The sequence below is a fragment of the Hippocampus zosterae genome, chromosome 10, assembly GCF_025434085.1.
Source record: "Hippocampus zosterae strain Florida chromosome 10, ASM2543408v3, whole genome shotgun sequence".
NCBI classification, from domain to species: domain Eukaryota; kingdom Metazoa; phylum Chordata; class Actinopteri; order Syngnathiformes; family Syngnathidae; genus Hippocampus; species Hippocampus zosterae.
Window position 1 is genome coordinate 19,526,770 of NC_067460.1, and position 27,815 is coordinate 19,554,584.

At 44.7% G+C, this 27,815-nt stretch overlaps 4 protein-coding genes across 4 annotated transcripts; 2 read left to right on the top strand and 2 right to left on the bottom strand.

Moving 5' to 3' along the window:
- Positions 1 to 1,628: 1,628 nt before the first annotated feature.
- On the top strand, positions 1,629 to 6,704 carry slc46a1 (solute carrier family 46 member 1). Its single transcript, XM_052077787.1, has 6 exons — positions 1,629 to 2,164; positions 3,101 to 3,492; positions 3,579 to 4,051; positions 4,130 to 4,213; positions 4,665 to 4,821; positions 4,895 to 6,704. Exons 1-6 carry the CDS (start codon positions 1,850 to 1,852, stop codon positions 4,944 to 4,946), a joined length of 1,473 nt encoding a protein of 490 aa, XP_051933747.1. The 5' UTR covers positions 1,629 to 1,849; the 3' UTR covers positions 4,947 to 6,704.
- A 152-nt stretch (positions 6,705 to 6,856) lies between these two features.
- On the bottom strand, positions 6,857 to 13,854 carry sarm1 (sterile alpha and TIR motif containing 1). The gene is made up of 8 exons (XM_052077768.1): positions 12,884 to 13,854; positions 9,959 to 10,577; positions 9,471 to 9,683; positions 9,281 to 9,372; positions 8,752 to 9,078; positions 7,822 to 8,011; positions 7,536 to 7,657; positions 6,857 to 7,372 (listed from the first exon to the last, which is right to left on the bottom strand). Exons 1-8 carry the CDS (start codon positions 13,348 to 13,350, stop codon positions 7,270 to 7,272), a joined length of 2,133 nt encoding a protein of 710 aa, XP_051933728.1. The 5' UTR covers positions 13,351 to 13,854; the 3' UTR covers positions 6,857 to 7,269.
- A 926-nt stretch (positions 13,855 to 14,780) lies between these two features.
- On the top strand, positions 14,781 to 19,759 carry vtna (vitronectin a). Its single transcript, XM_052077785.1, has 9 exons — positions 14,781 to 14,799; positions 14,877 to 14,941; positions 16,128 to 16,247; positions 16,349 to 16,705; positions 16,892 to 17,031; positions 17,143 to 17,299; positions 17,390 to 17,542; positions 17,933 to 18,409; positions 19,349 to 19,759. Exons 2-9 carry the CDS (start codon positions 14,884 to 14,886, stop codon positions 19,465 to 19,467), a joined length of 1,581 nt encoding a protein of 526 aa, XP_051933745.1. The 5' UTR covers positions 14,781 to 14,799; positions 14,877 to 14,883; the 3' UTR covers positions 19,468 to 19,759.
- Positions 19,760 to 19,956: 197 nt separating this feature from the next.
- Positions 19,957 to 27,672, bottom strand: scarf1 (scavenger receptor class F, member 1). The gene is made up of 12 exons (XM_052077832.1): positions 27,400 to 27,672; positions 27,154 to 27,215; positions 26,885 to 26,986; positions 25,433 to 25,973; positions 25,123 to 25,341; positions 24,259 to 24,387; positions 23,851 to 23,957; positions 23,646 to 23,757; positions 22,586 to 22,710; positions 22,322 to 22,459; positions 21,345 to 22,260; positions 19,957 to 20,264 (listed from the first exon to the last, which is right to left on the bottom strand). Exons 1-12 carry the CDS (start codon positions 27,654 to 27,656, stop codon positions 20,099 to 20,101), a joined length of 2,874 nt encoding a protein of 957 aa, XP_051933792.1. The 5' UTR covers positions 27,657 to 27,672; the 3' UTR covers positions 19,957 to 20,098.
- Between the last annotated feature and the right edge of the window lie 143 nt (positions 27,673 to 27,815).

Consider the following 27,815-nt stretch of genomic DNA (forward strand, 5'->3'; position numbering starts at 1 on the left):
CGGAAAAAAAAGAAAACGCCACTATTCTATCAAGGAGACAATATCAAAATAAGATCACAGTTTAAATAGCAGTTCACTTCCTATGTCACTCTGAAATGCATTAAAAATTAACTTTGCCAAATTAACCATTAAAAGGGAGAAAGGGGCCCACGTGTACCTCCATGTGTTTTCAGATAAGATGAGCAATGTTGACAATAAACGCGGAGAAAACTAATCGTAATCTGAATCTATGCCAAGTATGGATCAGTGAGAGGGGAGATTAAAAAAAACATTCACATGCCTCATTTGGCTATTGCCTCCTGACAGGCAGCAGCGCAATGACAACGTATCATATCAAAATTGCTATTAGACAATGTGAAATTTGAAAATAAATCGAAAAAGTGGTCAAGTGTACGAAAACGACTCCAAGTCATTGAAGTCAGAGGGAACATGAAAGGACAAAGTCCCATTTGATAGCAAAGTTAATTGCCTTGTAAATGTGTGCGCACTCATGTGGGTGCGACTTTGACAGAACAATGCAATGTCTTCCATTCAATTCTGCACAAGCAAGAAATGTAGACAAACCAGACCAACCTCCTGCTTGACCAATGCTGTGCATATGCTTGTGTGGAGGTGTGAAAAGTTGCACATCTCGTAAGCGCACAGCAAAACAATTGCTACCGATAATAATTATAAGAAAAATATACGGTACATTACATTCCAAAAGAGCTACACACACACACATACACACATACGCGCGTGCACACACACAAAATTTGGAAGTAAATTAAAACGAGATCATTTGAATCGGGGGCGGCCCAGTAGTCCAGTGGTTAGCATGTCGGCTTCACAGTGCAGAGGTACCGGGTTCGATTCCAGCTCCGGCCTCCCTGTGTGGAGTTTGCATGTTCTCCCCGGGCCTGCGTGGGTTTTCTCCGGGTGCTCCGGTTTCCTCCCACATTCCAAAAACATGCGTGGCAGGCTGATTGAACACTCTAAATTGTCCCTAGGTGTGAGTGTGAGCGTGGATGGTTGTTCGTCTCTGTTTGCCCTGTGATTGGCTGGCAACCGATTCAGGGTGTCCCCCGCCTACTGCCCGGAGACAGCTGGGATAGGCTCCAGCACCCTCCGCAACCCTAGTGAGGATCAAGCGGTTCGGAAGATGAATGAATGAATCATTTGAATCAACACTATTTACAAAAAGTTGGAGGTACAGCTATTGATCTTTCATTTGAATTTCAAAATTAATCTAAATTGCACTATAAATAACTCTCACGGGTTAACCTAATTAGATTTTCTATTTTTTTTTTGAATGCACGTATCAAACATTACTGTGCACATTGTTTGGTGGTGTTCTGTGAGAATTTCTGATGTCAAATGTGTAAAAGTAATTTCAACTAACAAAGAACATAAACATAAAACAATATGCTTGCTAAGCTGTTATGTCTTTTACCGCGACGACATTATTCATGTTTGTTGAATTAGTTTTTTCGTTGTTCTTCGAAAAAGTAAAAAAGAAAATGTAAAATAGAAAAAAAATGCTACAATATTTCTCAAAAGTTGGTAAACACTGATTCGAGTGCTCAAAGTGGACCTGATGTTGAATAAGTTGTAATTCCCCACATCATCCAGGTGATGTCGCAAATTCCACACTTGAAGCTCAAATCAGTTTTCAATCACGTTTCCTTTCCTCATCTCTGTTGAGTTGGGAAAAAAAACCCCGGCTCTTTGTTTTTTAAGATTATCTGGTAAAAACACAACGCGACAGCAAAAACGCTTTCCATGATGACTTGTCGGTGGCGCGTGGGTAAGGGGGGGTTATAACAAGTAAGTGAAGGTCGTTGTCCATTTATTTTTGATAGACTTCGACATGTACGAGCCGGACACGACTGCGATCCTTCCCGGCGACGAGGAAGTGAAAGCCTACGGCTCAAACTTCTCGCTCGGACATGAGGAGGACACCGAGCCACCGCCGCCAACGTCTCGGCCCACGGGACCGCCGTTTGCGTGCCCGCTTGCGGTGTCCGTGGAGCCCGTCATGTTCCTGTCCGTGTTTGCGGTGGTTCTCCAAGCACCGCTAATCACGCAGTATCTGTGGGACCGAATTAGTGAGGACCTCGGCTACAATGCTTCCAAGAGTTCGGAGTGCGGCAACAGCTCCGCGGGGCCAAATGCTCTTCATAAGGTAAAAGTGTACAGTCTGCGAACCGGGGATGTTGCATATCTTCCTTCTTTTATTTTGGGTTGAAAACAGCAAACGCCACTCGGCACATTTGAAGCAGTTTGTCAACAAAAAATGACGTCACGCAAGGCGGAAGTGCATTTTTAACAATGGCTTTTAGCTACAGACGTAGCAAAGGGCTTCACACTTTCTGTAACTGCGGTAGAAGCAACAAACTTGTGTAAAAATATAATGCTACATTTACCTCCTGTACGTAATAATAAAAAAGTAAAGAGCTGTACTCTCTAAAGTGTGCAGTGTATCTTTAATTTGTCCAAAATTATGATTTATTTATAGATATATCTTTGTTCATCAATTTTTGCCCTTGATGTGTCGCCACAGGAGAAACAATTGCATAATTTTCCACCTGATGGCAAAAGGGAAACTAAACCTGTGTATCCAGCAGTTGCCATTCATACATCAGAATAATACATTCGTAGTCATTTTAAGAATTAACTAATTACACTAAAATCAGATCTCACATGGAGTAAGTAATTTGAATAAATTGAGACCTGATCATCATTACTTTAATATACTGTATATGCACATATAAAGCACTTTTTTGTGACATTTTTGACTGGTGGTGTGCCATCTGTTTTTTCTGATATCAAATATTCACCTTGAATCCATCAAGGTTAGAAAACACTGCCTTTCACCCGTTATGGGGTTATAGCGGTTAGCACGTCTGTCTCATAGTTACGAGGTTCGAAGTTCAAATTAAGGTTTCATATTTTCCCGGTGCTTGCATGGGTTTTCTCCAACAGGCACATTCCCCAAACATGTCCACATTGTCAATTTTTTCTTTTTTTTAACGGGAACTCAAGTTGATATGCACTATTTTTCTTCATCTTTACTTGTTCACTTGTTTGTTTTGCCCACTGTCTAATTTTTATTCTCTAGGAGGTGGAAACCCTGACAGCACACTGGAACCTCTACATCACCCTTGCGGGATTTTCTGTCGGCTTGCTGGTGGTGCCCCTCCTGGGCTCGTGGAGCGACTCTGCAGGCCGCAGGCCAGTCCTCATCATCCCCAACCTAGGCCTGGCCATGCAGATTGTGGTCTACCTGGTGGTGATGTACCTCAAGCTGCCCCTGGCCTACTTCCTTGTGGGCCGGCTGCTCAGTGGACTTTCGGGAGATTTCAATGCTATACTGGCTGCCTGCTTTGCATATGTGGCCGACACGACTGACAGAAAAGCCCGCACTTTCAGAGTGGCCGTCTTAGAGGCTTGTATCGGCCTCTCAGGGATGTTTGCCAGCATTATTGGAGGTCACTGGAGGCGGATGCAAGGGTAAAAAAAAAATCTTACCTTTTTTGTTGAAATGATTTATTTCCCTTCAACAGTTAAACACCATTTTGTTTTCTGGCTATTTGTAGCTACATCAACCCCTTCTGGTTGGTCCTGGCGACAAGCCTGGCGTCGGCTCTGTATGCTTTTCTGTTCGTCCCCGAGTCTGTCGAGAAAGACCCCAACGCCAAGCTTATCACCATTCGCCACCACAAAGCCGTGTGGCACATTTTCTCCAACGGTCCTAGCGAGGGTGGCGGAAGGTTCCCGAGATGCAAGCTGTGGCTCTACATGCTCTGCTTCTTCCTGGTGGTGAGCGTCCACATCGGGAGCCGTGAGCTGTACGTTCTGTACGAGCTGAGCCCGCCGCTGTGCTGGGGATCGACGTTCATCGGCTACGGCTCGGCAGCTTTGCACTTGTGCTACCTGTCCAGCCTGCTGGGATTGAAAGTCATGCTGCGCTGGTTGGAGGACTCATGGGTGGCCGTCATTAGTCTGGTCTCCAACATCGCTGGGCTGCTGGTTTTCTCTGTGGCGGACAGCACTCTGCTCATGTTCACAGGTGATATATCGTTCCCCAAACATGTCCATGTCAAATGTTTCTTTCCAACTGTGAGATGTCGACCTTGTGTGTCACCAGGTTATGGTTTGTTGTTCTTCTTTGTGGCTGTTACACCTGTGCTCAGGTCCAAGCTGTCCATGCTGGTGAGCCAGTCCGAACAAGGTTAGCCACTTGTCACATTTCTGAACAGCTTTGCATGCTCAAAGTATTTTAAGTGTCGAGAATCTTAAAAGCTGTCCGTTGGCGTCATAGTAACATTTTACAATTTGCTTCATTTTGAGAACTTTACTAAATCATTGTATTTCATGAAATGTGTCTCTTCAGTTTTAGCTACGGGTCCGAAATTAGCAATAGCTAGAGACACTTGGGAACGACGGTATAAGAAGGCCAAATTGGTAAACTACCATGCCCAACTTGTCTCAAGTATAGAATGTTGTTCTGCTCCCATTTGTGTGTGGATCCAATCCCTTGTTTGCTTTCTTGAATGTTGCAAAGACTCTCTTTGATTTTGTTTATTTGTTTATTGGCATTGTGATCAGGTTTCCTGTAACTGATTGTTCTCGTGCCGTTCTGGAAAGTAGCGCTTCATGCTAATCTCAATGTTCTCTTCCAGGTGCCCTCTTTTCCTCTGTGGCCTGCGTGGAGAGCTTGTGTTACCTCGTGGGCAGTGGCGTTTTCAACTCCGTCTATCCCGCCACATTGCACTTCATGAAGGGCTTCACCTTCCTCTTTGCTGCTATCGTCCTCCTCATCCCTGCCGGAATAATTGGGTGAGTCTCCTCTTTGCCTCAATCACGAGACAAAACATTTGGATATTGAAAATGGATGCCGATGTGTCTCCAGGAGCTTGCGTTGTTTAGAGATGAACGAACGCGGCGTCTCCACAACTTCGTGACCCGTAGTTGGACCATGAATTAAAGATGGGATGTTAACCCTGTGGGTGTTTTTTGGGTGAGCATCTGAAATAGAGACACTGGATCACTGTGTGGCAAAGGGAGGTACACAAAGCATTCGTCCTACCAACACATTTTACTTGAAAGAGCCAGTGACAGCAGATTAGTGATTAAGTTCACTAAAATGTATCCTGCCAATGCAAAAAGCCAATGAAGGGAAAACTTGATAAGCTTTCTATGCTTTTATTTTGGGGCATTATGAATCATCAAAGTGCCCGCAAGTGTTTCTTAATTCAATGTCAATTTCATATTTTGAAATGGATGTCCATTGCAAACAAATATTTAAAATTGATTTCAATCCATCCATTCATGAACAAAAAAAAAAACATTGTCCAAAACGAACTAGTGCAATAGCTAAAACAAATGTTGATTTAAATTCCGTCCAATTTTTAAATCTATATCATTGTCCAAAGCAAACAAAAACCTACACTGCCCTCTGTCATAATTGTAACTCTTAATTAAGATGTGTTTTTTCTTAAAACTTTACGTTTTTTCTCATGAAAATTATAGGACCTGGAAAAAAAGGCAATTTTTGGCATGTGAGGTTTTTGGTTCAATGCCAGCAATGTGTCAGATTTGTCCGTTGTTTTGAATGTGATCATGTATATTGTGGTATGTCCCAAATGCCTCAAAAAGGCTTTGTTTTGATACAGCAGCATCTTCAACTAATGTCTAATTTCATTTTGTTGCAATGTACTTGACTACATCCTTGTCATTTCCTGCCACATACACATGTAGGCCAAATTGTGGTTTCTCTTCCATTCCAGAAAGAATAATCCGTAATGGTCAGTTAAATAATTGAACTGACGAATTGTATACAGTACCTAATTTGCTAAAAGTGACAACCTGGAAATCAGGCTTTGCTTTGGGCTTGTGCTTCAGCGACATTCGTTCAAAAATAAAGTAATGCACTTTTATCTTTTTTTTCAGTGCTCATGTATTACTTTTCTCAGATTCAATGATTGAAACACAGTGAGCTCTTGTGTTTTGTTTTTCTTTCTTCAACAGAAGGTGACAAACAATTTAGCCTGAGTGTGTATGTGACATAAACTATTGACAGCAGAAAAAAAGGGAACGGTGTAAAGCAGTTGGGGATTACCGAGTTAAGAACTTCAAGCAGAGCAGCTTCTCTTACAACTGGATAGTCCCCGAGGACATGAATGGAGCTTGGGGGCTTCTGAGATTCACTGTAAACTTGACAAATCAGCTTTAAAATGCACAAAGGGAAGATCAAAGGTTAAGCAGAATATCGGCTTGTTTGGATGGGGTCCTGTTCATCACCTCGATGGACAGAATTTCTAGGCGCAGTTGAGGTGGTTTGGTGGTCTCCGTATAATGGTATGGTTTGCTTCTTCAAGCCGTTATCTTCAACTCTCACCGGAGCGGGTCGCAGCCGAGTGTGAAGCGGGTTGGGATGGAAATCAGGGCCTCCAAATCTGAGGTCATGGTCCTCAGTTGAAAAAGGGTGGAGTGTCAGGGATGAGATCCTACCCCTCAAGTTTACAATTTGAATTTTTCTATTAGAAATGTCTATCTTATTGTAAAGAATCCAAAACACTGTCGTCATTTTTGATTTGCAACACTGTCCTGGCTGTGCATTCAAAAGCATGCATTGTCCATATTGTGTTTTTCTTAAGACTGAGTTTTGCAGAATCACAATAAAAGCATGCGGCCTGCATTGACAGTACATTATAAATGTATTCATGAGATGCCTGTGCTTTCTGTTTGTGTTCTGTCTGTTGACGCATGTACAGAATCGTTGGCGTTCCATGAAATACACAAAATAAGGAACAGCAATGAGTTTTGCCTACTTCACAGATACAGTTAATGGAGTGCACATTGGAACCACAAATATAAACTGGTAGTTTAATGGTTGACACGATATTCTATTTCATGTTCCAATATCAGAAGCAAATTGTGTGATACAGTGTAAATAATTCTATTTGGAATGGAATCGCAACAAAAAGGACATTCTGATGCTATGGCTATTCTGACTAAATATACCGAACAAAATGAGCGTTCACCATTTTCCTGTTCCTGAGACAAAAAAGGCATACACTGTAGGTGATGATACATGATTAAAAACATGGGAGTCACGGTTTTTATGCGTACTGCATTAAGACGTCATGTTATTATTTGCAATATATTCTTCCTATAAGCTTTTACCATTGTCAAAGAGCTTCACATGCGCATGGGCTGAGCAGGAGAAGGCTTCTGGCCACTCGCTTTTGGCATCAATTAAGAGTTATTCTGGCTCAGATGTGTTCATTTCTTCTTCTGCTCTTTGGAGCTATCCAGGAGGTCCTGGTGTCCCTTTAGAAAGCGCAGGATCTTCTCTATTGAGGCCTCCTGATATTCGTGCGACCACCTGTGTCCAAAAAAAAGACAACACGCGTTAAGTTAACTCATTCAAAACCAGCCAATTTTGGACCAAGTCTGAAAAGACGTTTAAAAACGTCTTTGGGAGTGAATGAGTTAATCATCCAAGATGCGTGATGTCTTCGTAAACTATGAATGGAATGGCTACTCACTTGATACCATTGAAGTTGAGAATAGATCTCATGTCCTCCGGGAGAGATGTGGGATCGGGCCACGCGAAGTTATCCGTGACTGGAACAATGTTCTTCTTACCAGCCAAGGCGGTGACTATTTCCTGTAATACGTAATGATAAAAACAAACGATTTTTGTGCTGACGTCACGCCGCTAAAGATATTTTAGTTGGTATTATCAGTTCAGTCCTCAACATGAGTGTTTTTAGATGGATCCCGCCGACCAAAACGGGGCCAAGAACTATTCGAACCCAACACTGAGCTGACCTTATGCACCCAGTCTTTCATAGCCGTGTCCCCCATGCACTTGTCCAGAGCATTCGCAGACAGCACCAGGATGAAGTTTCGAGCCCGCTGGACACTCTGAATCAATTTGTCCTCAAATTTTCCAGCTTCCAGCTTTTCCACATCTATGAAGACGCTGAATCCTCGAACCTGCAGGTGCACCTTTAGAAGGCTTTTGGCGACAACAAGGGATTGAGAATGTACTAGTTAGCGCAAAGCAAGTTGGACAAGAGACAGTTTCATTTTCCATCAAACCATTTTCTATGGTGGCTTTTTCTCATCCGTGTCGAAGGTGAGCTGAAGCCTATCCCGGCTGGCTTCAAGTGAGAGGTGAAAATACATTTTTTAAAATGTATTTTATTTATGTAGCGCTTTCACAACAGCTGGTGGGTGGGATTCCTATCATGTAAATGTCCACTAATGGAGGAAATGATTGTGTTCATGAACATAATGACTTGATAATTTTGGTGATCGTGGTGATCGATGAATTGCGTCTTGAAAGAAATCATCACAGTGGTCTGCACTACTTGGCTGTGACCAGCAGAGGTATTGTTGATCAGTCTTAGCTTGACTTGTGGCTAGAAGCGGAAGAACAAAACGTCAGCCATGGCAAGTTGAGTAACATGCATGCAATGGCAACTGCTCAATGTAAAACTAAAACATGAGCAATTAAAAAAAAAAGTCAATCTACTACTGGTTCCTTTAGATACTGTCTGTTGTAGGGAATTGAAATATCTCCTGGGAGGAAAATGTGGGTGCACTACTGGCTGCAACCAGTAGAGGCGCTGTTGGTGCTGTAGTATTTTTTTAGAGCCTAAAGAAGAACAACATGACGAGCACGTTGGAAAAACGTCGATATTTTGTCTACGGTCAATCAAGGACAATAAAGCATTGTAACCCCGCCACTCTGACCTTGCAAGTTGCGAACCAGTGGTCCGGCGGTAGCTGATGAACACATCAGGTCCCGCAGGCTGGGCGTCTGTGTTGCAGGTTCTGATCGGCTTACGACTGGCCGCCAGGATCTTGGCCCGGTGGACTCCATTGAGTATGCGGCAGTCCTGCAGGAGCTGTTGATCCGTCAGGCTTTGGATGTTGTTGCGGTCCACCCCAGACTGGACGAAGGCATACGTGTACTGGCGAAAACGAGGGTCCGCCTCCGTCAACCAGTCAGCCATATTGTGTGGGTCGCATGTGGCGTAGTTAGCGTAGGTCTTTAGCACGCGCAGGTCTCTTAGAAACCTGGAAGAAACAAAATACAGTGCTACCTTCAGATTTCACCCTTAATGTGGAAACCATGTTGGTGACCCCTGATTTAGAGCATCCAACTAGTTCTTTCACACGCCTTTTGAATCGTTTGGCATCTATCAACGTATTTGGTTTGACTTTAACGTTGCGGTGTAAAGCGAGCGGGCTTTTGTATGAGCTCAGTTGAATAACTTGCCTCTTGCGGCAGAGGCCAGCAGTCATGCCCAGGTCTGTGCTCAGCTCTTGCTCTGTGATGTTCAGAAGGAGGTCCCCATCCACCTGGAGCTCCTGGCTCATCAGGCAGACACAAAGTTATCAGACACATGCGAGTTATATTGCTACTCAATGAGGGTGAACTTTTTGAGGAGCACGAAGTCAAAACTGACCTGGAAGCAGTCGCAGAATGCGCTGAAGCCGACCTGCTGCAGCCAGGTCTGCACCTCGCAGGTCTTCCAGTTGGGCACGTTGGACAAGATGCGCTTGGGCACTTCCTCTCCCATCATTCTCAGTGCACGCTTAGCCAGGGAGCAGGCCGTGCCATTGGTGGAGTACATGACGATTCTTTTAAGGCTCTGCACCGCTCCAATCTCTTGAAAAATCTGGAATCATGCAGGCTGTTGTTTTATATTGGACACAATCTCGCAAAATTCATCTTTAATGGCTTGTATACAGACTCGGTCGCTATGTATCCTGCCCACCCATGAAGTGTAAATTGAGGGCCGCCACTTGATTTATAACAAGCGATCCTTTATCGAGTCATCCATTAACCCGGGGTAAAGCTATACAAGGGAGAATATGCAAACTCCACATTGGTAGGCCAAGGCCAAATTTCAACAACTGATCTCAGAACCATGAGGCAGAGCTACGAGCGTACCTTGGTGTTGCGTTGACGGGACTTGATGCTGGTCTCAACGCAGAGGTAGAAAGCAGCGATGCACTTTCCCTCCTGTCTCGTTCCATCCAGCAGCGGCAGGAGGTGCTGGAGGTCGGACGCCGTCTTCCCCTGCATGCAGTCGGCGCTGTCCGACAAACTGCGAGCAAACTCGTCCGGATCCAGGGATGCGATGAAGGGCTCCACCAGCTCCAACGTGCCGGATTTCACCACCTCCTTCTCGATTTCTCTGTTGGCCGCCAGGACGGTGACGGCCAGGCACGCGTGAAAGCGGATGAGTTCATCCTCTTTGGAGAAAGCCAGGGGGAAGAGCCATTCGGCGGCCTGCTTCTCAATCATCCATCTCTGGCAGCGGTGGCCTCCGTACATAGCGCAATTGGCCAAGGCCACGGCGCAGTGACGCAGCACGGTGGGGTCCGTGCCACGGCACCAGTACAACAGAGCATCCAGGGCGCCGTTGGTGATGAGGTGAACAGACGTCTCTTCGGTGTGTTTGAACATGTGCTCCAAGATTCCTGACACGCTGCGAGCCAGCTGGGCGTCTTCTTGATGCCGAGTCAGGTTAAGGATGACCCCCAGCCCCAGACGGGCTACATAGTCTCTGTTAGGATCAGAAATTTTTAGGATTTTGTACTTTATCTGAATTTTAGCTCAACAGAAAGACTGATCACACAATAAAAAAAACAGGACCTTGTCTATGAAAAAAGGAAACGCTTAGACAGCCAGTTGGTGGACAAGCTTCACTTGGTGTGATTTGATTCCTGTCATTATGGTCTGCTGATTTCCTTTTAGCGACTGTCCTTCGCACAAATTTAAAAACTGAAGGTTATTAACCTGCAGGCCGTCGACCCCAAATTGTATTATACAGTGTGCATGATAAAAAAAAAGCCTCTTTTTAAAAAGCACATTTGTGCAGTCAACACAACTAGACTGATTAGATTTTTGTCAAATGTAATTTGGATTTGATTTGCGTATTTTCTTGTCTTAAGTGTAAAAGGTTGTGATTGTGTGTTTTATGTATGACTGTACTGTGACTGCTGAAATGTGAAGCGGGAGTCTGTGGAAAGCATTTACTTCCCTGGAAGCATTTCACTGCATGGCTCGGACTTCCTGTATTTAACTGACCCATTTATTACAATTGTATAAATTATATGAGTGTTTTTTAAATGATTTGGCCAAGGCCAAACCATTTTGTATGTATATTGCATCTGTCTGGTATATGATGTTATGTCTTAAAGTGACAGAAATTAGCTTTTACCCAAATCTGGTAGAGTTACGGTAAAGCTTTCCATGTTCACTATTAAGCACCGTTCAATTGCAAATTGCATTTTAAAAAGCACACTAAAGAAGACTGCAAAAAGAAAAGCACCAACCACTTTCTAATGAACATCTGGACAAAAAATGGCCACAGGGCCAGATTCGGCCCACCCATACTTGCTGACCAGCCCTCACAAAGACCATAAGTTGAAGTAAAATGTAAAGTTTGCTGTGCTTTTATTTTGAAGGTTATGCTTTTATTTTTGTGCACATGTGTGGAGACTAGTGGATATTTTTTTTTTTCAAAAAAAGAGACTACCGCTAGTAAAAACGACAACATTGGTCCTAATGTTAGCAACATTTTTATTTCCTGGAAGGAAGAGGGCCAAGAAGGTGTGCCCTGATAATAGCATACATAAATCTACAATTCCATATCCTGTATTTATTGGATGTATTATAAGTCATTACTGCACATAATACATCACTGTCAATATTTTACTTCCCAATTACATATTTGACATACTAAGTTCTTGATCTAATGCACAAACTCTAGATAACATTCTACCTCTGCAAATATAATAGTGCTCAGTTTTGCACTGTAAAAGGTGTTTACTGTATATCACAATATATCATATTATCGTGGTTTCTTGGTAACAAGTCTTGCTGCAAGCCACACTCTGACCCAGAGATGCAGTTAAAGAAAATGGACGGCCGTGTAAACGGATTGACTGAGCGACTGTTTCTTATTTCCGGGAAGCACAGGGACAGGAAGTGCTTCAGGAGTTACACGTCTGTGTGTTTTCTTCTTTTTTTCTGACTTGGAGCTACTTTCATAATCACATCAGCGAAAGCAGATCGTCTTTATTATGGAGGAATGAACAATCTCAGCTAGGAGAAGTTTTAACTTGTTGTAGATTCTGATTGAAGCACAATGTGAGTCACCCCTGATGGTAAGAGAAGAGAAGAGTGCCTCTCATGTATTTGTGGCGCTATGATGTACCAGGGCGGGGCTCAAATGAAACCAGCTGCAGATAAGAATATATAATTCATTAGAATAATTGAATATTATTGGAAGAATTGTTTTCTCACACCATTAATATTTACCAGGACAGATTTTTTAAAATTTTATTACAAATTTGATTCTCAAATCTACATGTGATGCAGTATGGGGTATGCACATTTCTCAATAGGCGTTTGTTTTTCTTCCTGCAATCTAACTAAGGAGCCAATGAATGATGTGCTTATCATTATTATACGCATTCTGTTGATTTAAAGCATTATTGTTTGAAGTTCGGCAGAAGCTGACAGGTGCTAAAATGTGTTTTGCTCCATGTGATTTCTCAGTTCAGTTGTGCACTTCTAGTCAGACACAGACAGCTTCTTCCCCCACCGCACTGAACTCACAATACCATTATTCCAGAGTGCTGCTTCTTTTTTACATTTAAAAACTTTCCCGATTGCATATAAAATGAGCGGTGTGCTTTAAATAACATTCTTTTTCTATTCCTGACAGACCAAGCCCCATTTTGCACCATCTAATGACTACAAACTTTCTTTTCTATATACTTTTTGCATGATCATATCAGTAAGCTTGTTCCCGCTCCTCCATTGGATAAATAATGTATTATCCGCAGAGTGGTCCAATCTTACCTGTTGTCTGAGACCAGTATCTGCTCCAGTAGTTTAGCAGACTCATGTGTGATCTCCACCGCAGGTGTCTGCTGAAGCTGCAGCAGGAGCTCCAGGCCTCCGTCCAGCCGGATCCTGTTGCAGATCGTTTCGGCCACCTGACGACCGACGGTCGGTAGAACCCAGGCCTCCTCCACCAGCTGGTAGATCTCCGCGATGGCCCTGCGCGTCTCGTCCGAATCGGACATTTCCTTGGCGCGTTTGAGCCGCTGGATGGCGGAGCGCAGCGCGGGGAGGGAGCCGTCCAGAGCCGCTTGCACGTCGGCGTGGATCCCCGGAGACACCGGTCTCTGCTGTTCGGCCCCGGAGCCGCTCCTCCCTCGCTGAAGCCGGCTGACGCATTCGGGCACCGTGAGCCGGTCTGAGCTGAACATGACGGACAAATGTCTGTAGAGCCTCCACAGGAAGAAGGTGAGAGAAAAGAGCATCTACCTCCAGAAGCAAGGGTGACTGGCTTTGTTTACAAGAGCATCAGCTTGGGTGACGTGTTCGTCCCAGTTCGTTAATAGCAAACAAACAAGGCCTCTGATATTAATCCCAAGTGACAATTTCTCTCCAAATTGTCCAATGGACAACTTTGCATCGATTCGTCCTAAATCCTCCAAGATGTAAAATAATCATAACATGATAAGAAGCTCGTATGCAAATGAAGTATCAAACACACAGCGCGTCCTCTTTTGTCTGCTCCTGCTGTCAAGTGTGTTGTTCTCACACTTTCTCACCATCGACGCGCGCTTTGTTTCTTCCGTCAAGGGAGAATCAAATCCAAAGAAAACAAATAAACACCGCTCCTACAGTTGCAGAAAATGACCTGTCACGGCATTGGCACCGCTCAGCAGCACTCCGCAGCATCCGCGAGCTGCTTGCCTGCCTGCTGCGTCCTCCGGAGAATTGCTCAGGTCGCACATTGCACCGCCCGCCGCTCGTGGAAACAACCGGGACGTAGCTTCTATTAAAAGAAGCACCCCCCGCCCCCCTCTCCTCTCTCCTGCAACTAAGCAGAGCTTGGAAAAAAAAGCAGGCTGGCCATCTACTGGACGCAGCAGCAAATGTAATATTCATGTAATCATCAATGTCTATCTATCTATCTATCTATCTATCTATCTATCTATCTATCTATCTATCTATCTATCTATCTATCTATCTATCTATCTATCTATCTATCTATCTATCTATCTGTCTGTCTGTCTGTCTGTCTGTCTGTCTGTCTGTCTGTCTGTCTGAATAACTACCGCCTTATGAGTGAGAAAACCTGTGCTCAAGGACCACGTTAAATTTTTTCCAATGGAGAAATGATAAATAATATGTGTGTGTGTGTGTGTGTGTGTACCGTATATATATATATAAGGAGATCAACATTGATTGATATTAATGCCACGGCTTCTAATTGATTGGAGTCCAGTCCAGAGTGTACGCTGGCTCTTGACCCAGAGTCACCCGGGATGGGGTCACCCACAACACAAATGAGGACAAGCGCCGTAAGAAACGCATAAATAATACGCGTAGCATGGTTCTGATGCCAGGCAAACTGTACACTTACTGCATTGTCACTAACACTGTATAAGCCATCAATGTTCAATAATTGATCTGTCAAAACAAGATCATCGTGTTGGTGACAAATTGGTTTGTGGGATGCAAGTAGTTTCCTAACCTATTTTTACCCATACTACAAACCGATCGGATTTCGGCCTCATTCAAGCAGTAAGTAACATGCTGATAATAAAGTGCATGGTTAAGAGACTCCAAACATGTACAGTAGAACAAAAGTAGGATTTCAAACAGCATTGTCATAAACATCAACATGTTACTTTTGTATTGATCTGTGTCTCTGTGTGTTTATTTTGCCGAGCTTGGTCTAAGCAAACCCTGGAAGAGAGGTGACTGACACATGTTTTCAATGATTGGGAGCACACGGTCCATCGTTTCGGTCTCATTCTGCCCTCTCCCACTGCAGAGGAAACATGAGTCTGTGGGCCGTTCTGTTGTTTGCTCTCGTCGCTCAGACCATCGCTGCAGACGGTGAGTACAAGCGTGATTTACATTTACAATTCAAAGAAAAGGTGAACATAAACTACAGAGGATATTATATCTGTTGCGCTGAAATTGTGTGGTGTAATCCGTCTCTCCCCCGACATCAGATGGGATAGATTATCTGTGTTGATCTGTTTTGTAGTGGGTAGTCAAAGTGAACACGGCTATGTTATGGATTTATCTAAATCAGGGGTGTCAAACTCATTTTTTTTGCGGGCCACTTTGGAGTCTTCCCTCAGAGGGCCGTGATGACAGAAACGGAATTAACCTTTCATCGTCACACCATATTATTACTTGTACATAAAAATAAAAATAAAATGATGTTTTGAAATCAGTCAACTATTTCTTTGTCGTTTTTCAATTATTGTTCAAGTGAGTGTCAATAGGATAGCAAAAGCATGACAAAATCTCAACATGATTTATTACACATAACAATTTGGCATTTCGGTACAGATTTTAGTAGGCATCATGGAATTTGACACCCCAGATTTGCTTTAGCGGGACCCATAAAATGACATGGGTGGCCGAATTTGGCCCCCGGGCCTTGAGTTTGACACCACTGATCTAAATAAATAAAACCCCAATAACCTTTCAAAAACATTGTGACCTCTAACCTCAAAGTCAAATAATATGTTATATCTGTTGGGGAGAAGAACATATACAATAAACTGGTTGCGGTGTGTGTGCACACCCTAAAATTAATACTCCGTTGTTCCAAGATCTCAACCAAGCCTGCATGTGTTTCATCGACAGAAAGGCGAAGTGGTTCACTCGCCTGACTAAGTTTAAGGTTCAGTTCTTCATCAGTAACCGCGTGATTGTGCTCGTGAATGATTTGGTCTCTAAATATTGGTGCCCAATTCAGGATGGAGCAAAGTAAATTTGATTAAGCCAAACAGATGGCCAATTTTGACACTGTGTCAGGCTGGATTGAGTTAACGTACATCCTGTTTCCACTGAACATTCTTGACATGTTTTGGACAACTTAACAAGAGAACACCTGGGGTAGACTTTGTCCAATGGAGATTTCAGAGAAAAGATTGTAAAAACAAACAAGCAAGCAGGTTCTTTGGCCTGAATGTCATGACCTGAAACATTCTATTCTTGAGGGGGGAAAAAAAAACAACTTTGAAATGATTTTTCACGTCCTTACTTGACTTCTTCGTACCCAAAGAGTCATGCATGGGCCGCTGTGAGAACGGCTTTGACTCCGAGAAGAAGTGCCAGTGCGACACCATGTGCAAGTACTACAAGAGCTGCTGCATGGACTTTGAGGCCATTTGTGGCATGATAGGTATGAATCCTCCCGCACCTTGTGGTGTCACTGAGCAAAGCCAACATTTTACATCATAAAACTTTTTTTTTAAAGCATGCTTTTACTCTCTCTCCTCTCAGCTCGTGGGGACACGTTTGAGATGGCGGAAGACGATGAAGATGATCTTGAAAGCACCACAGCGCCCACTATGCTGCCCATCGCTGACTTTCCCCTCAAACCTCAACAGCGACCAGAAGTCACATTAGTTATGAATAAGCCTGTGCCGGAGCCTCCAACAACAACTGTGCCGCCATCATTAAATCCCCCCAGTAGCACCGAAATCAGAAATGCAACGGCTCCAACAAGCGCACCTCCTACCACACCGCCAATGACACCTGGCACCACTGCGGTTCCTGACCGTGATGCTGAAACGTGCAGTGGCAGGCCCTTTGACGCTTTCATGCAGTTGAAGAATGGCTCCATCTTTGCCTTCAGAGGTCAGTCGACCTTGTTGAGTGGTTATTGAGAGAGCAGCTTGTGCGGATGTACGGTTACGATAGCATCTTGTCTTTCAAGACCTTGTTGGTTAAAATAAGGCAGTGAGCCAGATTGTTTTCGTGAGACTATCAATGTGATTTTTCAATGCGAATTTTGACAGTAGTCATCCTTGTCCTTGTTTGCAGGCGAGTACTTTTTTGAGCTGGACCAGCAGACTGTACTTCCTGGCTATCCTAAGCTCATAAAGGACGTGTGGGGCATCAGCGGGCCCATCAATGCCGCTTTCACCAGGGTCAACTGCCACGGGAAGACATACATATTTAAGGTACGCAAGAGCGGAGCCCAAGCCTTACTGGGGCTCTCAGTAGAATTTGTTTCCAAACAGGAAGTAAAATCTGCGTACAAAGAGCGCTCACCCTGAAATAAATTCCAACAGGGGAGCAAGTACTGGAGATTTGACAATGGCGTATTGGATGAAGACTATCCCCGGGAAATCAGCGTGGGCTTTGACAATATTCCGGATCACGTGGACGGCGCCTTCGCCCTCCCCGCTCACAGCCACAGCGGCAGAGAAAGGGTGTATTTTTTCAAAGGTGAAGCAGGATTCTTTTTTTAAGGGCTTCTTGTAATCACGTCATACGCAGCCGTTGAAATGTTTTGCCTCTTTTTGCTACCGTCATCAGCGGATCGGTATTACGTCTATGAGTTTTTACACCAGCCGTCCCACGAGGAGTGCGTCACCTTGTCCGAGAGGTCTCCATCCACGCTCTTCAGACGCTACACGAACATGTACTCCAGGAACAACGAGAGATTTTTCACTGATCTCTTCTCAGACAGTAAGGTGTACTCTCATGTCGTGATTCCTCACCACTCTCGCTGGATAGTAAATTCCAAATGATTAGGCATTCATTTTCTTCTCTGTATGTGTAATGTGGTATTCTATGAAAATGACGCTCAGCCTACTTTCTGAGTCATCAATTGTTAGAGAATAATTTTGAGTGTTTTGAAGCAAACATTAACATAGACTATTTAAAATGTGAAAATCTGAGAAAAACATAATTTCCATAATAATTTGGAAATAGGGTCAGTGCCTTGCTCAAGGGTACATTGCGCTGGAAGTAAATTGGTTTCATGTCAAATACGTATATGCTTTGTATCAGTACTAATGGTTTTTGAGGCGTGGGTGGTATGTCCAATTGGATTACGGTGTCTGATGTGTTTTTAAGTGCCCCAGCATCACAGCCATTACCACTTCATTGACAAAGACTGGAAGGGTCTCAAGTCACCGGTGGATGCTGCCATGGCTGGACGACTCTACGTCCCTCCGCGCCGATATTGGGACCGGGACCAGCAGTATGGTCAGCAGTATGGACAGCAGTACAATAGGAGGTATGGTCAGCAGTGGGGGAGAAGGAGGTGGAACCGCTCGCCCTTTTGGGAATCCATAGCCGAGAGTGGCATGAGCATGGGCCAGCAGTTTGCCGAAAGGGGGATGGACATGGGCCTAAGGCTGGCTGAGAGGAGGATGGAGATGGAGGAGAGGCTGGGACGAGACTGGAGCAGACAGTGGGATCAGGACTGGGACCAGGACAGACGCAGAGACGGCTACCGGCAGAACAACAGAGGCAACTTCGACGACAGGAATGACTACAGGTACTACGGGCGGAGTCTGCCCGTACAGAGCGTCTACTTCTTCAAAGGAGGTATGCTTTACATCGTATTTGATTAAGTTACAACTGTTTTTATAACGCACACAAATGTAGAGTGCTATTTTTATTTTATACAATACATGTTCCACATTTTGGAGGGTGGCTGGGACGGATTAAAGACATTTCTATTCACTCCAATGGCGAGAGCTGATTTGAAATAAGAATGTCAAATTATTTAGCCAATGCATCGGGTTTCCTCTTGGTGTGTCAGCCTTTCACATTGTTACTTTCACTCTGAAAACATGAGTCGACTGATATTGACATCTAAATAGTTCATTTGTTATTACCTCTAAGGTCAAATGCTTAAATCAGTGAGCATCAAAGGATTTCCTCGGCATGTTTTGCTTCTTCACAAAAAGAACCATCTCAACAAGAAGACGACTCAATAGTCACTTCAATATACACAATTCACTATTTTTCAAATTAAGGTCAAAGTAGCTTGGTGTATCAGTTTTACATTTCGCCTTGATTTACTTGTCTGATACTTACCAGTAACAATGTGACACGTGTGACACACATGAGGTGCATGTACAACACGGACAAGTTGTCATCAAAGTTGCCACTTGGTGCTTTATTGCTTTTCCCTTTTAATAGTAAAACTGGGTAACGCGTTTTTACAATTTGAATTGTCATTCAGTTGAAATTATCTTTTCATTTAACGCTTTTTACGATGGAAGCTTTTTTTTTTCCTGTTGAGTTACAAGATTTCACTTCTTTGATTTTACATTCATGAGAAACGAGACAGCTAGACGCTGGGCAAAATAATATTCTGAAGCTATGGTGCTGCAGGTTTTGGAATTTGGGTACACAGAGGCAGCTGACGTGCAGTGTAATAGTCCTCATGAAAAAATTCATGTCATGCTGACTTCCGAAATGGTTCTGTGTTTTTTTATTGGCTTTCAATAAACATGTTTGTTCCCCTCTGATGCGCAGATAAATACTACCGAGTGGATCTCAGGACCAAGAGAGTGGACCCGGCCATGCCTCCATATCCCAGATCCATCGCCAAGTACTGGCTCGGCTGCACTGATAGGGCGGGAGCTGAGAAGTAGTAACCGGAATCTTTTTTTTTTTAGATTGGACATTCACATCCGATTTGCGTGAGATGGGTTCAGTATAACACATAACTGGCTTGCTTGTCAGGTTGAGCAAATACTGAAGATGATCTAAAGTCCAAAGTCGAGCTGACTCGCTTTGTTTACTGGCATTACAACATAATGCAGTGCAAAAGCTTCAGAGGTACTGTTTCTAAGTGTAAAGATTAAAAATCATATGCTTCTGCCTTACAATGAGTAGTCTGTCCATTTACACATTTCATTGGACAATAAAAGGCTCCAGAATATTCATCTGAAATGATGTGGGTGTAATCTTCCAATTATATCTGTCAGAGAAATGAGTTGTGGGTTGTTTTCAGTGCATAAATCATCCACCGGCGACTCACCTTTTTCACAATATTAACGTGTTTGTGTTTATCTGTAGTGAGTAAAGACATTATGTTGCTGCACCATTCTTTTGCCGCTGTGTCAATGTTTCGGTGACACTCAATATGAAAAATGACTGTTTATTTCTAGATTCATATAAAGTGCATACTGTACAATGTATGTTGGGTATTTCTAATCTCCATGTATACATGCGTTTGTAAATGTACTCCAAAAGCCGCCATCGCAAGACATTCCAGTACTCTTATGCGTTTGTGTTTGAGGTATAGCAGTGTGTAATCATGACGTTTTCATAGCACGGCTCATCTTTCACACTCCCCACTTTACTATCAACGGTCATGACCTCACTCAGAGTAGCAGCGTCCTCTGCTGGACCCACAGTAAAGTAAGTGCTTTCAGTTTCCACCCCACTGCCCAGTCAGCAAAGGCATCTGGCCCGGATTCGGCATGAAGCTTGCACAGCTGGCCTTGAGTCGGAACTGGCCAAAAAAACACATGTATAGTAAGGCGTTTCTAGCCCCCAAAAAACGACCATGTACAGTAAGGCGTTTTTTTCCGGCAAAAAACGCCTTACTATACATGTTTGTTGTTGTTGTTTTTTGGCTAAAAACGCCTTACTATACAGGGTCGTTTATTTTTTTTTTTTGTTAAAACGCCTTACTATTCATGGTGGTTGTTTTAGGTAAAACATGCCTTACTATACATGGACATTTTTTTCATCGAAAAACGCCTTACTACACAATGTAGGTTTTTTTTGTCAAAAAATACCTTACTATACAGGGTCGGGGTTTTTTTTGTTAAAACGCCTTACTATTCATGGTCGTTTTTTTCGGCTAAAAACGCCTTACTATATGTGGTCGTTTTTTTTCGGCCAATAACGCCTTATTATACATGGTCGTTTTTTTCGGCTAAAAACGCCTTACTATACGTGGTCGGTTTTTTTCGGCTAAAAACGCCTTACTATACGTGGTCGTTTTTTTTCGGCCAATAACGCCTTATACATGGTCTTTTTTTTTCGTCTAAAAATGCATTACTGTGCAGTGTCTGGGTTTTTTTGTTGTTGTTGTTAAAACGCCTTACTATTCACGGTCGTTTTTTTCGGCTAAAAACGGCTCATCGTTCACTTCAAAGAGCTCTTGGTACCGACTCGTTCACGACCGACACATCACTTGTGAAAATGTAGGTGATTGAACAGTCACAGGTGCTGCCAAAAAGAATCCTTTCTGCACAGAAATACAATGAAATTAATTTTGATTCCGTTTGCTGCAATACAAACCGGATACTTCATACTTGACCATAAAGTTAATTTAAAACCTCAATTCAAAAACTGGCCCAGCATCGGGCCGGAGTAGGGCCAGATCTGGGCCGAATGCGGCCCACATCATGAATGCCAGACGTGGGCCACTGCAGGACCGTCATTCATTGAGGTATGTGGGCCAAGTGTAGGTGCCGTGTCTGCCCCAGAGCTGGGGCAGACCAATTTTGCTGACTGGTTGGGCTCATGTCCCTGCCTTCCGAATGAGCCATGAATGTCAGCTGACGCCCCTTCCGGAACGCTCTTTAAAATGGACGACAGCGGTCTTTTGAGGGGAATGCTTTCTGACGACCCTGCGTCGCCGGAAGGCATTTGCGGGTCGTTTTGTGAGGCGTGTTTTCTCCTCACGGGTTTACTGATGGCGGGCTCGACTCCTGAAGGCCCGCCGTGCTCCCACACACTCCTCCGAGCTCCGAGTTTCCTCCTGGGAGGCTTTGGGAAGGCTTCTGTGTCCTTGGCCTTGCTTTTGCCAGGCCCCTGTTCTCTTTGTCTCTGGAGACTTCCGAGTCGCCTTAACATGGCCTGAACGGGGCCTTCTGAACTCGACTCCAGCTTGGACGTGGGCTTTCCCATCTTCCCCACTGTAACGTACACTGTGGTGACTTTGTTTGAGACGCCGGATTGATCATCCGAAGCTCGATGTTGAGCAGCTGCGTTGGATATGGTACGTCGTTGTCCTGATGCAGTTGTGTCGCTCGAGTTTCGATCATCCTCCTGGTCCACGACCTCACAGCTCAAATCTTGGTGATCTGTTACTTGAACGACTACGCCATCTTCCCTCTCCTTAACATCACCTCCATCTTCTTCGTCCGGTCCGGCGGAGAGCGTCAACGGCCCCCAATTTGATTTGGGTTTGCGAGGGTGGCCGGACAAAGAGGCGGCGTCGTGAGCGGAGCCGCGCCGTTCCTTGGGGCTGAAGCGGGTGCCCTCCGCAAAAGAGACGGACGGCCGCTTGGCTTTGGCAATGCTGGAGGTTCGGGGGATGTCAAAGGGGGATGTCACGTCCTCGCTGCTGAAGCCCGATGGGTCCAAGAGCATGTTACACTTGGAGCTCATTTCCTGGAAGTGGCTAGCCTCCATTCCTGGAACGTCTGTGAAAAAGAGTGAGAGGAGATTTGCAGCATCGCACTGATGAGAGTTCATGTGAAGTACCTTCTCTCGGTGGGACACAATAAAGAGCCTCCCCTTCCTCCTCGTCACTGTCGAAGGACGACCCTTCAGTCACCCAGCCGGATGAGGGAGGCTCAATGAAGCTGTGGTTGAAGGTCAGCTCTGGGTCATGGTGAGACACTGTGTGGAACATGACATACAGTCAGTGCAAATATGCAACCAGTCGCATTTAAACGTCACATACGCAGTAGAGAAAGGAAACAAGAGGGTTTTTAAATTTATTTTTTTATAATGACGAAAACGAACCCGTGACTCGAGGGAGGCCAGAGGACCAGTCAGAGATGCAAGGTAGGGCGGCACCAATGTTCGCCAAGACACTGTACACGTGATATTTCATCCGCGCTGACAGTCCTCCATCTGCCACCGCCATCCTGGAAGAAAGAACGGTACCATAGCTGATTGTGTGATGGCTTCAGTACCAGCCAATTCTAGACCAAGTCTGAAAAGTCGTTTAACCCTCGTAGTGCACCGCTTGCGATAAATGTAAAATGATGTCTTTGAATCAAAGGCAAAGGCATTCAGAAAAACACGAGAGAGCTGAAACTTATGGAGGGGTTCTAAAATGGCCTAAATTTCATGACGTCACCGGCTGATAATTCTCAGGCATTGCAGCAATAATAAAAAAACGTTTTGATACCTTAATCTTCACAATTTACATATTTTGCACCATAGAGACCCATTATAATTCATATTTTTGAATGCATCGTAAACCTAATGTGTATACATGCATTTCACGCGATTTTTACGTCAATCGCTTTGTTTTCGCTTGGACAGACGTAAGCATGCCACATTCTTGGGTTGAGGTCATTCCAATTTTGCAACTTTAGGTGGCGTCAGAGGATCGCAAATGAGTTTGTCTTTTTGCAGGAGGCTTCAAACCAATGCATTTTATATGAACACGTCCGGTCGGGATTGTTAGTAGGGCTTGGTTGGGACCTCTGAACATTTTGAGTGTTTGAAAAAAAAAAGGATGTTTTTATAACACAAAATACATCATTACAAAAATTGTAAAATGCGTAACTTAAGGCCTTTTTAATTTGGAGCACACAAGGGTTAAAAACGTCATTGGGAGTGAATGAGTTAAAGACGCAACATATTGGAGCCTGATTGAATATGTCAACCCGCGGACCATTACTGGAGTACTTTGAAGGACTTTTACATTTTAATGCATTTTATTTTAATAACAAACTCTATAATACCCATCCGTCAATTTGATGTTGTAACTAACAAGTGAAAAAAAATCATATTAATCCACCGTTATGTTATATTTGGATGTGCACACGATGCATGTTGACTTGATCCTGACCCGTCTTTGCCGTCTGCCGGACCTCCTCCGCAACACAGACAGCAGCAGAGAACAGCGAGGAGCAACAGGAGTAAAGGAAGCAGCAGGCCGGCCAAGAGAGCACCTCGGCCACCTGACACACACACACACAAAACACACTCATTCATTTTTCAAACTCATTCATATTGGTGCATGACTGAATGTATGAATTGCTGGATGGACATACTGTTCGGGCAGGCACCGGTGACCGGGTGGCATCTCACGCCTTCGCCACAGTCACAAGCTGAGGAGCAGTTGAGGCCAAACCGTGCAGTGGAGCAACTGTCATTACAACTGAAAATGATGGGGGTGACGGGGGCGGGGGGGGGGGGGGGGGATGATGTCATGTCACCACAGTAAAATATAGTCTCCGAGTCACCACCAGAATAGGAATGATCTCACCTTTCCAGAATTATATACAGTACTTATTTATTTTATATATAAATATGCCCCCCCCTCGTTCACCTCATAAGAACAATATATCGCTGTGATGTGTTGTGATTGAATTGAAACACAATTGTGGATGAATTTGACGGAAGGCAACATCACCGTGACTGTGTGTGTGTGTGCATCCGTGTCGTGAAATGCAGCTCACCTCTCCCCCTGGAAGCCGGGCCGACAGACGCATTTTCCTGTCACGTGATGGCAGTCACCATGGTAACATGGGCTGCACAGGAAGTGGCAAGCCTCTCCATACGTCCTGTTCGAGCAGACCTCCTTGCACCTGGCAAGGGAGCGATGATGAACCCACTTTTGAATTCAGGCCTCAATCACCTTATATGTTTGGAAGCATGTTTGTGCGTATTATCCAACACACCCAGAACGACATACACATTTTTTTTTTTTATAATTTACTTACTTACGGGCATGTCATTCCTTACAAATGCAAACTCTAATGAGGTCCAAAACAAGAGCTGTGGGTGTGGTACTTTATACATAATATGTTTACAATTGAGCGGCCCGGTAGTCCAGTGGTTAGCACGTCGGCTTCACAGTGCAGAGGTACCGGGTTCGATTCCAGCTCCGGCCTCCCTGTGTGGATTTTGCATGTTCTCCCCGGGCCTGCGTGGGTTTTCTCCGGGTGCTCCGGTTTCCTCCCACATTCCAAAAACATGCGTGGCAGGCTGATTGAACACTCTAAATTGTCCCTAGGTGTGAGTGTGAGTGCGAATGGTTGTTCGTTTCTGTGTGCCCTGCGATTGGCTGGCAACCGATTCGGGGTGTCCCCCGCCTACTGCCCGAAGACAGCTTGGATAGGCTCCAGCGCCCCCCGCGACCCTCGTGAGGATCAAGCGGCTCGGAAGATGAATGAATGAATGAATGTTTACAATTGTTGTTGTTGTAGTTTTCATATTTTGCGCTACCAAGACAGTTCAAAACAGCTCTTTGTACAGGATGTCAAAAGTTTTTGCTGTATGAAACTTTTAGGCGATGCTTGATCCCTAAATGCACAACACACCTGGGTCCCGTCCATCCCGGATTACATCTCCAACATTCTCCACTTTTGGGATCGCAAGGCTCGTTGTTTCTGCACCGCGGGCACGTCTCCTGGCAGTTGTTGCCATAGTAACCAGGCAAACACAAGCGGTCGCACCGTGTCCCATTCCAGCCGGTCTCACAGGCCGCGCATGCGCCATCTGTGGGGGAACACGCTTCATCTCCTTGACAATGTCCACAACTGAGGAGTACAAGAAGAGGGCGGATGTTATTTAATATGACGGCCCGGAATGACAAACGGCACCATTTTGGGGAACTCTATGCACACAAACCTCATTTTACACCCGCTGCCAAACATCCCGGGTTTACACGGCCGGTTGCAGTAGTCGCCCTCATACCCCGGGTGGCACAAACACTGCCCGGTGGCAGGGTTGCAGCTACTGTGTGTGAGGTCACAATTACATCGCCGGTCACAGCTGGGCCCCCACCAGCCGGCTTCGCACTCACACACGCCGGTGCGCTGGTTGCACTGCGACACGTAGCAGTTGCAAGTGACGGGACATTTCAGCCCCCAGTGTCCTTTGTGGCACTGACAGCGGCCCGTCAGCTGATCGCAGCCAGGTCCCACCGAACCCCCGGGGACGCACTGGCAAGGTTTGATGCAAGTGGACATCCACCAGCCCTCGTCGCAGGTGCAGTTTCCATACACGGGGTGGCAGACTCCGTGACGGCCACATTTGCAGGCGTATTGACACAGAGGACCCCAGCGGTTCGGGTTGCAGGTGCACTCGCCCGTGACCGGGTGACAGCGGCCGTGTGGGTGACACGGGCACACTTGACGGCAGTCTGATGCCCAAAACTCTGGAGGACACCCTGGAAAAAAAAAGAACACAGGACTTTTTGACCTTAATGGCAGAAAAAACGATGAGATGAATAACCTCTTAAAGCACAGGGCCTCGAACCGTTTGGATCCACGAGACCTTGTAAATCGAACGCCAATTAAACATAATTGTCACACGTGGCCCTAATAATGAAAGTTTAATCATTTAAGAAAATTCCTTAAACAGGAATATTTCTTCAATTACCCAACATGCAAATGATGAAAAGGGATGGCCATAGTTTTTTTTTTCATGTTAAAATGTGTGTGTAAAATTATAAAATTTTTTAAACCGTTAATAACACAACAACACATTCTCATTTTGTCACGTCCCGTGTTTGCCAGCAGGGGGCAGGCTTCCTGCTTGCCACCTGCACACGTGTCACCCATTGGTGACCAATTACACATGCTTTATTTGGGCGCTCTGGCAGTCGACTCACTGCCGGAGTATTCCACGCCATGCCAATTCTCTCGCTTATTCCTACTACATTCGTTGCCTTGAAACCTTGTGGCTGTTATTGCGCGTCTTTATATTCACTCGTGTTAGATTATCTTGTTCACCTATAGATTCTCCTTGCTATTTTTTCCGCAAGCGTTTTCTGTTGTTTCTTTAATTTATTTCCTGGTCCTTATTTTGACCGGCACTTTTTGTTGTTCGCCCGGACGGGTATTTTGTGTTTGTATTACACCTCCTTTGTTCTCTGACAAACCTTTTTCTGTGTCTGCTATTTGGGGGATCCACTCCTAGTTTTTTGTTGTACACGAAGCGATTATTCTATCATTTCGGGTACAACGTGACACATTTTCCATGTCATTATTTTAAATGAATGTAATATGGATTAAAAAATACCTTCCAAATCTAAAGTTTCTCAGTCGAAAATATTCAATGGTGTTCGCCTGTACTCACGTGTTTTACAGTGAGCTCCGTAGTAGCCTGGTGGGCAGCGACAAACTCCAGGATAGACACAGAGCTCATCCTTCAGACAGGCCTGATCACCCTCACAAACGGCTGTATGCCCACAAACACACACACACACACACACACACACACACACACACACACACACACAACACACACACACACACAAACAATACAATAAAGAAGACCACTACAACCAAAGCCTACACAAAGAATGCAAAACATACAAAAATGTTCATAGGTATGCTCCAACTCACGTATCGTGCATTCTTTTTCATCCTGACGCCAGCCTGTGCAGCACACAAGGGTGGATGGATCCCTGTAAAAGTATTTTTCAACTAAATTAGCTTGATAGAGTGGAGATTTCACACAGGCTCATAAAGGAGAAAAAAAAAACAAGAGAGCTCTGAACCAGCATGACCACCAGTCAACTCCATCGCGTGCTTAGAAACACATTGTCACCTGACATCATCGCTCTCTCGCAGAATGAAGTCAAGATGTACCTGGGGTTGTGGCAGACATTCCTTCCAGCAGAGTCCAGAGTGAGTGCGCGAGACAGCCGACAGCAGCATAAAGTAGTCAGAGTTGTGAGGAGAAGCTTCATCTTCTGCAAATATCTTTTTAGAATGTCTCGCTTCAAGTGTCTCGGTATAACGAGATCCACCCTCCACCCTTCCCCTGTTCTCGTTCTCTCTCCACATCGAGTCGTCCTGTGGCCGTTATGCATGGGGGTCAGAGCCACCGGGTTTCCTCTTCCCATTTCCTGGGGAAGCTGAAGCCGCTTCCTTCTATTCAGCCAGATGAAATTTTTTAAAGATGGGGGGGCCGCACACATCAGCGCTGACTCGCTGACGTTACACAAGCACACAACGCTAAATGCCGGTGCTGTTCCCAGAAGCTACACGGGTGCCATCATCCA

Excerpts from the sequence above, each read along its gene's own strand:
- slc46a1 (XM_052077787.1), top strand. The coding sequence starts at position 1,850 with ATGTACGAGCCGGACACGACTGCGATCCTTCCCGGCGACGAGGAAGTG. Across the intron at positions 4,214-4,664 it reads GGTGAGCCAGTCCGAACAAG|GTGCCCTCTTTTCCTCTGTG; the intron begins GTTAGCCACTTG and ends GTTCTCTTCCAG. Across the intron at positions 4,822-4,894 it reads ATCCCTGCCGGAATAATTGG|GAGCTTGCGTTGTTTAGAGA; the intron begins GTGAGTCTCCTC and ends ATGTGTCTCCAG.
- vtna (XM_052077785.1), top strand. The coding sequence starts at position 14,884 with ATGAGTCTGTGGGCCGTTCTGTTGTTTGCTCTCGTCGCTCAGACCATC. Across the intron at positions 14,942-16,127 it reads TCAGACCATCGCTGCAGACG|AGTCATGCATGGGCCGCTGT; the intron begins GTGAGTACAAGC and ends TCGTACCCAAAG. Across the intron at positions 18,410-19,348 it reads CGTCTACTTCTTCAAAGGAG|ATAAATACTACCGAGTGGAT; the intron begins GTATGCTTTACA and ends TCTGATGCGCAG.
- scarf1 (XM_052077832.1), bottom strand. The coding sequence starts at position 27,656 with ATGGGAAGAGGAAACCCGGTGGCTCTGACCCCCATGCATAACGGCCAC. Across the intron at positions 24,388-25,122 it reads CCGGGATGGACGGGACCCAG|GTGCAAGGAGGTCTGCTCGA; the intron begins GTGTGTTGTGCA and ends CTCCCTTGCCAG. Across the intron at positions 22,261-22,321 it reads TTGTGTCCCACCGAGAGAAG|ACGTTCCAGGAATGGAGGCT; the intron begins GTACTTCACATG and ends TCTTTTTCACAG.
- sarm1 (XM_052077768.1), bottom strand. The coding sequence starts at position 13,350 with ATGCTCTTTTCTCTCACCTTCTTCCTGTGGAGGCTCTACAGACATTTG. Across the intron at positions 10,578-12,883 it reads ATACTGGTCTCAGACAACAG|AGACTATGTAGCCCGTCTGG; the intron begins GTAAGATTGGAC and ends TGATCCTAACAG. Across the intron at positions 7,373-7,535 it reads CTCAACTTCAATGGTATCAA|GTGGTCGCACGAATATCAGG; the intron begins GTGAGTAGCCAT and ends TTTTGGACACAG.